The sequence below is a fragment of the Centruroides vittatus genome, unplaced genomic scaffold, assembly GCF_030686945.1.
Source record: "Centruroides vittatus isolate TY-2023 unplaced genomic scaffold, ASM3068694v2 contig_439, whole genome shotgun sequence".
In the NCBI taxonomy this organism is placed as follows: domain Eukaryota; kingdom Metazoa; phylum Arthropoda; class Arachnida; order Scorpiones; family Buthidae; genus Centruroides; species Centruroides vittatus.
This window is the reverse complement of record NW_027122239.1, coordinates 1,787,057-1,799,299: the sequence shown is the minus strand read 5'-3', so window position 1 is coordinate 1,799,299 and position 12,243 is coordinate 1,787,057. Positions and strand designations below refer to the sequence as shown.

At 30.9% G+C, this 12,243-nt stretch overlaps 1 protein-coding gene across 4 annotated transcripts in view; it reads right to left on the bottom strand.

Annotated features, from left to right (window-relative positions):
- Window positions 1–2,952: 2,952 nt before the first annotated feature.
- RapGAP1 (Rap GTPase activating protein 1) overlaps window positions 2,953–12,243 on the bottom strand; it is a 62,847-nt gene continuing 53,556 nt past the window's right edge. For all 4 annotated transcript variants that reach the window (XM_067272435.1, XM_067272437.1, XM_067272436.1 and 1 more), the window contains 9 exons: window positions 12,076–12,176; window positions 11,869–11,998; window positions 11,650–11,795; window positions 11,385–11,550; window positions 11,041–11,313; window positions 10,905–10,969; window positions 10,581–10,822; window positions 10,386–10,468; window positions 2,953–3,978 (listed from right to left, as the gene is read on the bottom strand). In XM_067272435.1, the coding sequence (XP_067128536.1) occupies window positions 3,838–3,978; window positions 10,386–10,468; window positions 10,581–10,822; window positions 10,905–10,969; window positions 11,041–11,313; window positions 11,385–11,550; window positions 11,650–11,795; window positions 11,869–11,998; window positions 12,076–12,176 (1,347 nt within the window). In that variant the 3' untranslated portion in view covers window positions 2,953–3,837. The remainder of the gene's footprint in view (window positions 3,979–10,385; window positions 10,469–10,580; window positions 10,823–10,904; window positions 10,970–11,040; window positions 11,314–11,384; window positions 11,551–11,649; window positions 11,796–11,868; window positions 11,999–12,075; window positions 12,177–12,243) is intronic.

Sequence of the window (12,243 nt, the reverse complement as noted above, 5' to 3'; positions counted from 1 at the left end):
TATTTACGGAATTTTAGCTTTATTATTATTATTATTATTATTAAAATGTCAAGCAGTTCCTTTTCCGGAATGAATAAAAGATAAAAGGCGATAATTTTGTTAGAGGTGGCGAGAATATACGAAGAGAAAAATAAGAGAAAACGTTCATGATGGGTTAAAACTTGGCGAAATGAAAATCAACGGGCTAAACAATCTTGCTTTCACTAGCTGATGAATGAATTAAGGCTTTCGGATACCGAAGGTTATAGGGCAGGGGTGGCCAACAAGTCGATCGACCGGTCGATCGCCAAGCCAATTTTGGTCGATCGCTCGCGATGTCTTGACTTAATGTATTATATTTGTAATCGAACACGACAGTATGTATGCAGTTATGACTCGACTCAAGCAGTGCACCACGTACTGAAACACAGTGTATAAACATAGTAGGCCTATGTATTCACACCTCCCCCTCCCCACTTACACTATGCCTATGACAACAAGTCGATCGCGACGCATTTTTAAGATAAAAAGTAGATCTTATGTATACAAAAGTTGGCCACCCCTGTTATAGGGGATATATCCGTATGAATACCAATACTTATATATAACTAGCAGATAAGTCCGGCGTTGCTCGGGCAAAAAGTAACGATAGCGAAGATTAAAATTATTACATTATAGCCAATCTTACCCGTTTTCACAGAATGCAAGAATTAGGTCCCCCTGTTTCCAGACTAATTAGAGAATTTTTAGATGGGTCAAAAAATATGACCGATTTCCCGCAAAAAAACCGCATCTGCGCCTGTAAACCTTGCACACCGCTTTCTCTTAACACTTCCATTGTTAAGGAATAAACTTCTTTCATCCCCACGTGGTACTCTACTAAAACGCAGTTAAAAACAAAAAATTGCATCTAAAATAGTACAGTAGAAGCTGAGTTCTTTAGGACAAGCTATAATCCTCTCCCTCTCCCCCGTGGGGGAATTTCGAAAAAATCCCTTCTAAACGTTCTCGTGACGTACCCTGTGTACCAAATTTCAACTCCTAACTGTTTGGGCTCTGCGCTGGGTCCAGAACATTCGAGTGTGTTCTGGAATGTTCCACAATGATCTGGATGATCCCGGAACATTCTCGAATGTTCTGAACTGTTCTAGAAATTTCTAGAGAGCGAAACTTCCAACCCTTATATCTTCAACAGCACGCCCTTCAGATAAAAACGGGAACCTTTTTCATGGATGGGGGATAGAGGACTACCACACCATATAACTCCCTTGATCGTACCGGGACTCGTTTTTGAGTTTTAGCGACACGCACATTGTACACTTACTTTTATAATATACATTGATGATGATTTTGGCGAAACGCTTCGTAGTTTGGCATATCAATTTAGAGTGGCCCATAATTTGATATCAGTCATTATCCCAGAAGTTTTGGATGCTATTTATCAATCTTATAAAAGTGAATATTTGAGGGTAAGTGTTGTTTAGAGGAAAGCTTGAATGATTTAATTCATTTGTAATCGATATTTTTTTTCTTTTATATCAGCATTTATTTTATTCAATTGTATATTATTAAAAGTAATCAAACTTTTAAAATAAATCTAACAATAACGTTTATAAATTCAGATTTGATTTATATCAAATATACAACACAAAGTATGACGTGGCACAAAGGCATTTGCAATCGGCGCGAGTAGAACAAACTTTTTGTTTCTAGTTGCGGTTGCAGTCGCCTGCGCGGCTGGAAATTGCATAGTGTGACCAGGGCTTTACGTGCCACAGGTTCACCATCCCTGCTCTAAATGATGTGCAAACAATACCGAGCAATCCAAAAAACTTTGCAAATTGTTGAGGATAGATGTGCTGCAGTCTCTCCAATATGCCTTTATATTTAATTAAATTTTCCTCGACTTTCATTTAAGGTGATAGCCTATTATAGGATTATAGTTTGGATTCACCCATGCCAACTATATAGTCCGTGTTATTGAAGTTTGAATTAGGACCTCTGTGACAAAATAGACAATGCCAGGAAAGCATGCTAATTTACAAAAGCAGTAAAAATTTTCTATGGGTTTACAATCTCTTATAGTTTTCTATGGTCTCTCCAAAATGCTCTATGGCTCCATTGAGATCTGCTGATTTGTATAGATCATACTATATATTTTTGAATTTTGCTCATTATAATGCTTATCTCGCTGGATAGGCCAAGGGCCCTCCAAAGAAAAAGAAAATACTAGAAAATTTTCCAACAAACTGTTTATAAATAAGATGAATTTTAATTAGGTTGTGTCATGTCTTCTATTGCTATACTACTTATGAATTAGTAGTCACATAAGATGGGAATTTTATCGAATTTTAATTAAAATTATTATTAATCTATCCAACTGGCTCCCCGAAAGATTAAATCCTAAGTGCACCACTAGCTTATCCAATGAACAGTGTTCAGTGGACAAAGCTGCAGAAATCTCTATGCATGTTAGAAATGATAAACAGGCTCCTTCCAATCATCTATGCTGACAATTTATCATCATTAAAGATCTTACAATTTACGAGATTTCAACTATTGTAAAAAAGAATTTCTCAATTCCATTTAACATATATGTTAATTTATTTTAGTATAATGGAAATTTGGGAAGTCAGGTCATGTAAGGTACACTCCCAAATCCTATCCACATCCTGTCCATTGTATATATTATATATTGAATCTCTCAACAAATTTAATATCAAAGGGACTTTGTGAAAATAAATGTATAGTGTAACCACAATGCTGAACATATGACATTGTATATTTAAAAGATATTTTTATCTTAAACTAAAAGAAATTCCAGACAAACTAAAATGAATTTTTCCAGATGAGTTGCAGTACCAAAAAGGAAATTTTAATCCAAAAAAAATCTTGAAACATTTTTAACTTTTAAATAAGAATGTTTAAATTTAAATTCTTAAAGACTGCAAAACAATAAATGAAAATGACATCTAAACATAGTAGACAAGCTTTATTAATCACTAACAAGTTTGCACCAGAAAATGCAATCTCACTTGGAATGTCTTATTTCTCTTGTTATTCTATATTGTTATCAGATACTCTTAACTGATAACCAAATAGATTCTAAGAGATTTCTTTTTTGTTATGATACATTAAACGGTTTCTCTAAATGCTTAATAAATAACATTGATTGTAGTTGAGGATCAACCGGGTTCATTTACCAACATTTCTGATGTGCAGAACGTCATACACTAAAGCACCAAATACAGCAACTTTTTTTTTTATCATTTTTTTTATATATTTATACTATAAAACTATTTTTCACAAATTTTAACAGCTGCTATCATTGAATAACTTTGGTATGCATACTCATGTAATAAACAGGCATCGTTTGTTTTTTGTTATTTTTTTGGCATAATCTCACCATTGTCCAATAAAGAAAAATTTGCCCTGAATGATTTTGTCTCGGTTGCCGAATTTACTTTGTTTTTATTCTTTTTATCTATACATACGAAACTTTGGTCTGATCGGCAACCGTACAAATTTATTTCAAAGTTTTTCGACCTGCCGAGGCAGTTATTAACCTTGCGGTTAACCGCGGTCTTTTGCCGACATTTTATTAAATTACATTATATATATAAACAATTTGTTTGTATTCTTTGAAGAAATTTTTTGTACAATTAATGTGCTTGTATTACCAAAACTAAAATTTGGTGGCAGGAATATTCTTCCTTTAGTATATCTTCAGACGATGTTCACAAAAATTCCGAGACCATTTCATGTCATCTTAAATGAGAACAAAACAGTTTATGAACGACATGAAAATGGCGCACAATAATAGCGGACTAACAGCTTGACGAAAAAGCTGCAGATTAATTAAACTGTTGTGGGATCCACACAGGGATGTAATTCTGCGAGTTGGATGTGAAGACGAGCGATTTCTCTCCTCGCTAAAGACAAGTCTGTCGTCAGACGCATTTCTTTCTCTTTTAACTTTTTCAGTTCTCTCTGACATACCTTGGATTAAAAATAGAAAAGAAAAGCATTATATTATTAAAATTTATGATTTGAATACTTATTTATTTTCAGTTTTGAATGCAAACTGAAAATATTTGTAAAACTTAATTCTTGTAAATGTACAAATTTTACATTCATGTTAAGTTTTTATTTAATCAATAGCATAAAATTAGACTTTACTAAAATATATAGTTCAATCAAATGGGCATAGTATCTTAATTTTTCTTGTTTTAACTATTGAACATTCAAACAATTGTCTTATTAATTTAGTAACGCAATAACTAACTGAAGTGGATGATAACAGGTCATTTTGGGAGACCCAAATTTTGAATCTGAATAGCTCAAATTTTCATGAGTGAACTGAATATGTTGGATTCCATTCCTCTGTGGATGAGGCCAGATGCCTTGGAAGTACCAAAAGAGACTGCAGATGCCCATTAAAAAGTTAAAAAACATTCCCTGCAATGTCAAATTTCTGACAGGAGAGGGAGAGTAGTAATCAGATTTGAATGCGATTTAATATATAACTCAAAATATAATGGTGTAAAATTATTTCTATTTCATTCTAAAGTGAATAATTAAACTCAGTAGATCAAATATATATATATCAACAATTTCAAATGATAAAAATTTGCATCAGTATTCTTTATTGAACAATATTCTGTATTTGTTTTCAAATTAACTTAAAATGAACATTTGCTATTTTCCACATTTTCCTTCTTTTAGATTTGCATAAAAATAATGTTCAAAATTATGAATTATTTCTATTTATGTAGGTACAGAGTTCTAAAGTTTTATAGATTAGATGTTGGTTTTAGCAGTGACAGAATCAAAATCATTATTTGTTGATGACCTAAAACATTTTAATCTTAATAATTTATTAAGATCTTCCTATTTGAAACAGTGTCTTCCATTTATGTTTATCCTTATTGCACAATGAATAAATTTATTAATATTTTTGTTAGAAATATTAAATCTGATAATCTTTGAACTATTTTAGCAATGTATAAGAAATGACATTAATTTAGAATATTTGGAACTTAGTATATTAAACTAAATGTTTGAGTTTTGCTACACTTTCAAATAAAATTTCTACAGAACACACTCACTCATATACTACACATTTATATTGCATTACCTGTGTGTGGTATTATATGAAGTTAAGAGTTTTTGATCCAAAGTTAATTATACAGAGAATTTCATTGCAAAATCAGCATACATTTAAGAATATATAAAAAACACTCTTTTCCACTGCGAAAAATTAACTATTAAAATATCATAACACTAAGAATCTGAAAAAGAAAATATTTATCTTACCTTATCTAAGGTAACATGCTTAAATAAGCAATAATTTGATGACAATGTAAATATATTTTAGAGTTAAAATACTAGCATGAAACAGATTGCACTCATATCTTGATTCTTGCTCGTTTTTTTTTTTTTTAGAAGAAATTATGTTACTAATACTTAAGTACTTGTAAGTACAGTCACGTGTCAGTATAGTGGTGATCAATATAATGATATACAGTTAGTTTGCTATGTAAGTTATTTTAGTTTAACATAAAACTTCTCCCGATTAAATGATATCCTGTACTGTGATAAATCTCTGTTTAGCAATACATGTTTTTACTGTACTTTTAATGTATACATCATTTCCCTTTCTCTACTACAATAATAATAATGCGGTAAATTAAATTTTAGTTTGTTGCTCATTTTTGAAATTAAAATATTAACTCTTAATGTTCACGATAGAAGTGCTACAGTCAGTAGATGTCATTACAGACTGATTTCTTACTTTTAGAACTAGTGTAATTTGAAACACTAAGAAATCCACATATAATTTTTGGAGCTACATTGTTATGTTAAATTTCATTAACAGAATAAAGTTCTCTTATAAAAGTGTACAGGAATGTCTTACTATTAAAAGCATGCTCCTTAAAAAAGTACATTTTAGAGTTAGTTCATTTTTCCCTAGTAAGGATTCAGGTTCTGACTAATTTTGAAATTTGATGTTTAGCATATTTTATTGCATATTATTTCTACAATATAACTAATAATACTGGTTTTCTGTACTAACATTGGCTAACTTATAGAAATGAAGCTACTTGTAGTTTGACATTGTTAAATGAGGAAGAGGATACTTTCTTTTTTTTTTAAATGCTCACTATAACAATAAATTTTTTCTTGTTCTGTTAAATATCATCATAGAGAGGTTTGACTGTATTAGTAGTTAATGTAATTAATATTTACTTGTCTAAGTATTAGTAATAATTAATTAGTACTAGATCCTGTACTATTAAGCGACATGATTCCTTCTAAAAACAAATCAGTCAAAATCAAAGATCTGGTCATATTCAAATTCAGTAATCTGTTTCATGCCAGTATTTTAAAATCTAAAAGATAATATAACTATTATCAAAAGTTTGTGTTCTTTTAAGCATGCATTTTATGTAAGATAGAATTTTACTCTGTCAGATTCTATTTCACATAGAACTAGGTGAGACTATACAGTTTGTTCTAACAAACTGTATATTCTGACCTTTATTTTATTGTAAATATATCATCATTTACACGTAGTTATTCACATTATAATACCTATAACATATAGGGTGACCATAATTAAACTGACACTATTTAAAGCCTTGTGTAGCTTGATCTAACAACTGGAATAGTAATAAATTTGATGGAGAAATTAATAAAGACATGGGAAGAAGGAGTCCACAAAAAATTGCAGTTTCAAAAGTTAACAGAAAATGTGGTGCTGTTGCAGCCTAAAGATCTAAGCAATTGCATAACATGCTGGTAAAAACCTTTACTGCAAGTTCATGGCAATGTTGACTGCTCAACGTCAGTAATTCTGGCTATAAAAGGATGAAAACTGTCAGAATGACATTCCAATTACCAGTTCTCAACATGCATTATTTGTGAAGTTATTTTACTTTCATCAGCCAAACATGCTGAGAGTTTAGAACCCTTGAAAACTTGCCTAAAAATCCACTGTCAATTAATTCATTGAAACCGATGATTCAGAAGTTTGAAGAAACAGGGTTGCTAGCAGTGCAGTATAGCAGAGGACAAACCAGTGCCAGAAGAGACAATTACAGATGTTGCAAATGCAATCACCACCAGCACAGAGGGTACCATTGCTGGTAGTAGTAGTAAATATGAATTATACCACAGTGTGGAAAGTCTTGTGGAAAGTTCTCAACTTCTATCCATACAAGATCAGTCACATACAGCAACCAACAGATGTGTATTAATAAAGGAATAATTTTGGCTCATGTTAAAATCATCTTCAGCTTAAATACATAGCTTAAAAAATAGAACATGAAATAAGTTTTAGAGCAAAAAATTATTTTGGGAATACTCAACTAAACGATTGCCTTATACAATTGGGCTCTAAATTCGCTATTATTAATGATGCTGAGTAATTTGATACTAGAGGTAGATGTTAGGTGCCATTTCTTATCTAAATTAATAATTATAATTTATTAAATAATTTAGAACTATCTGGAAGAAAAGAACTAGCCCAGAGCAGGGTTTGAACCTGCAGCATCCACTTATCATGCATTGTACTTGCCAGTTAGGCCACCAGACCCCAAACACACTTCCAGATGTATTTAAATTTAGATTAACTTTATGCAGTTACTCACTATGTAAGGTTATATTACACAGTTACCTCTAGTACAAATTACTTAGTATCTAATCATTAGTAATAGCAGATTTTTAGCTCATTTGGTTGAGTATTGGGCTTTTTAGCACACTTATAGTTTGGAGATACATATCTAATCATCAAAATAATGGTTAATGTGAGCCTAGGTATACAAAATGGCAGCACTTCCAGTAACCTCAATGGCAAGTGTTTTTAGAAAAGAAATGTAGATGGCGCTGATAGTAATGATGCCTTCGTATGCAAATATCCATCAAAAATTCCGTTCAGGAAACATGAGGAATAATGTGAATTTCGAATTTTTGTTACGATGTAGACGGATTATGCATGTTGTTAATTTTTTAAAAGTGTCTGTTTTTTTGAAGTTTGTACAATTTACTTGAAGTCTAAAGTTTGAGGAGGAAAGTTTGTCAATGGTAATTAACATGTTAAACATGTCCTTAATGTGTTTAATGCGTGTTAGATGTCATAAAAGCGTATTAAAGGTGTGTTAACATTGTGTAAGTGAGGTAAAAATTTTGTAAAGGCTTTATATGTGGTTCAAATGTGTGTTTAAAGTGTGCAAATGTGTTAAATTTGTCATAACCAAGGATATGTAATAGTGATTTCTGACCCGAAAGACTATGTGAATGACACATGGAAGGCTAGGCGGCCGTGGATCGCAGGTGCCACCCTCTGCGGAGACGCTGCCTATCGTAGATGAAAAGGCAAGAGATGTGAATCGTAAGACTGCAGTTCTTAAGAGGAGTAAAATTTATGTACAATACAGGCAAATTTTGTTTGAACCACTGATATATAGAATCTCATAATTCACTTCGTCCATGCATCGATTGAATTTATAGGTAGTATAATGACTTTTTTATTTTTCGTTTCTGGTCCAAGAGTAGGAAAAGTAACCAAAAGCAGGGGAAAAAGTAAGTAGAAAATTTATGTTTTAAAAAAGTTTAAATATAGGCGCGTTTAGGTTATTGTCGACGGTCGCCATTTTGTATACCTAGGCTCACATTAACCAAAATAATTTTTTGAAGATTGAATATGTATGAAACTAAAGAATAGCAGCAAATAAAACAAGTTTAAATTTAATCAATCACCAGCATTTCCAAAGTAATTTTAAATTTATTCTAAAACTATTCTATTTTTTGTATTTAAGCTGAAGGTAGTTCAATATGAAGCCGAAAATCTTCCTTAATGAATATCTGTTTCAAAATCAAACAGTTGAATATGTATTTACTACACCACTCAGAAAATTTGATCATATTACTCTCAGTTATTAAAATAAAACCAGCTAGAACTCATTAAATATTGGGTTGATCAGAATATGACTTGCCAATCAGTTCACTGCCATAGTCATTAAATATTTTCACAAATGCTAGTCGTCTCTTCTTTCTTAATTTTATTCCTTTCACAAGTGAATCTTGTAAAGATTTTTGAAATTATTTTCAAAATATGAAAAATAAAATTATTTAAAATTCAGAATTTTTATTTTAAATCAGTTTATAATTTTGAATATCTCACTGAATACAATATATTTTTAATAGAAAACTTATTTGCATCCATTTTTGTAAATATTCTAATATTTTTAAAAGATTTCACTCTGGGCAGAGCTACTTCACAAAGTATGAGGGCTGTTTCTTGTAAAACCTCCGATAGTCCATAAAACAAAGACAAATGTAAATAACAAAATGAATTTATTACCAAAAGTTAGGTACAAACATGGTTACTTTTCAACATAATCACCGTGAAGATTGAGGCATTTGTCTATGTCGAAAAGTAACCATGTTTGTACCTAACTTTTGGTAATAAATTCATTTTGTTATTTACATTTGTCTTTGTTTATGGACCATCAGAGGTTGAAAAAGAAACAGCCTTTGTACAGTACATTCATACATTCTATCATGCCTGTGCAATGATAGAAAGAAAATCAAAACAGGCTATTATAATATATACTCAATATAATAGACTCAAAGTTTAATCATAAATAAGCATCCCAAAGCCTGATGTATTAATAGTAAAACGAACAATCGCTGTAATTAATTGGGCTATTTTTTGTTACAATTAATAACTAGAAATTAAGTAATTTGGTACTATAGGTAGATGTTACGCACAGTCTCTACTGCTACGTATCACACATCAATAAATAATTGATCAAATTTTTAAGAATGATTTAGTTATTGAGATTAAATATTTCAGTATATTCAACTTGAAATTAATTTTATATTATAAATAACAACAGTGTTCATCTTAAAGCTTTGTTGTATGTTAGTCCTATATGACATAACTTAAAATGATAATTTTCTAACTAAATATAATCTTACATATACAAAATATTTATTATTTAAACAAATTTGGCATTTTTATTTAAGATATAAACCATTATTCGCAAAACAAAATTAAAAATTGCTACCAGCAGTAAAGTATTTTGAAATCAGATTAACCAGCTGAAAGAATTATGAATCAGCATAATTTAGGAGTGGCTTGAAACTTACTGTTTGCAAAGCTATTTTAAAAGATATTTAATTTTAATCTTATTTTCTTAGCTACAAGTTGTGTTAAATTGTTAAGATTACTATCACGAAGCGATTGAAGCAAAGAAGCTCGTGTACTTAAGTTAAATAAGAGAAAACCAACAGCTTTAGAACGTTGCCAGTCTTTTTAAGCAAAAAGTGATGTTTATTTAAAATAATCAGTTTAAAAAATATAACATATGATCATTACAGAATTATTAAAATTCACTTACAACATTTTGTTTTAAGAGATCCAATTTATCACCCTTCAGTTTTGCTATTTCTTGCTTCAAAGATTCAGTCTGATATTTCAAAGCTATCGATGAATAAACGTAGATATATTTTAAACATTTGCTAACATTTCTTTATTAAGAAAAATTGTTAATAATTTTTAATCAAATGATATTCGTAAATGTAATATTTGTTACCTGCCAATACTTCAGCCGACGATAAGCAATCAGACATAACATCAGAATCTTCATGACATAATGACCCACGTTCCAATTCCAGACTATTTAGACTAGAGGAATCAGATTCTGAAGCATGTGGTTGAAGAGGAGGTGGAGTATCGGGACTTGATATAGGTGTCCCCGGTGTACTGTTTGCTCTTCCCCAAATTTGGGAAGCTGCACTTACACTTATGGAATCACTACATCGATTATTGTTTTCCCTAAAAAAATGTGTTATTGTTACATTGTTGATAAAATTCTATAATTTTATCATTTTAAATTAATAATTGAATGTATCGGTACCTGTTTCCAGAACTCTGTGAGGGTGATCTTTGGTACAAACTCTTACTACTTTGTGCTCGCATTGTCTGAAAATATTTTACCAAATTTAATAAAAATTTAAATTTTAAACAGAATTTATAAAGATAAAAGTACTAACTGTTGGTGTCGTTTCACCCGTGAGCGTCCCTGTCAAACTGCTATTACTAGTGCTTGATGATGAGCGCTTTGGTGTAGCATTAGCCAAATTTGATTCTACAGACTGGCTTCTGCTTCTCCCACTTAATGCTTTACGTACGGAATCAAAGAATCTTGTGCTACTGCCGTTAATTTCGGGTTTGCTATCCGTGGGCAATATAAGACCACAAAACTCCTGAGTTTTTTGACGTAAATTATCATGAAGGGATTGAAGCAGAGAAGCTCGTGTACGACACTAAATTTTATAATGTTATCATCAATATTGTAGCAGTAATTTTAAAATAAAAATATGATAAAAATTCATACTTCTAACTTAGAAAATCGATCTGCTTTGTAACAAGCACTTTCTGCATTGATCAGTTTTGTTAAAAGAAAATCCCTAAATTGGGCACCCTTTGTGAAAACTGCTGGATTTGGTAGCGTAGGACCAAAAAATGGTACATCATCTCTTGCAGCTATAGAAACTTTGTATCTGTAAGTAAAAATAATGACAAGAGAATTCCAATTTTCTTTTAACTTTTAAAATGTTTAATTTAATTGATATGATTTAAAGCATAAAAAAAATGCTTACTTTCTCGGATTCTGCGAATCTAAAACTTGAACAACTATATACGCATGCAGGAAATGAGATGCTACCATACTAGGCATGAATGGTGTGTTTGATTCTTGAAAAACTATTGCAACAATGTCATTTCCAATATGACGTTTCCTTTGTAACTATAAAAAAAATGTAAATTTAAATTACAAAATTGCAATTCTGCCATGCCATGCAAAACTTACAATTACTTACCTGTTGTACATCACCTTCCGTAAAAGGTAAGAGTGTAGAAACATGAAACATGATTTCACAATTTTGAAAAGTAGTATATACAGATTCTTCGCCAGTCTGACCATAATGAGTGTCCAACCCTCCTCGGAATCTTAAAACAAATTTATATTAAAGTTTTCTACATGCAGATTTATTATGCCAAAAATGTTAATTTAAAATATGAAATACCCTTTGAAATCTTTCAATTTAACTTTTTCCCCTAATATTTCTAAAAATTCATCCATAGACGGACTGTGAGAAAGATTTCCAAATAATTCTTCTTCTGTTGTCTGAAAATGTTAGCAAGTTAAATGTTAAAATTATAATCCAACTTCTGTAAAAAGCAATTTTAAATAT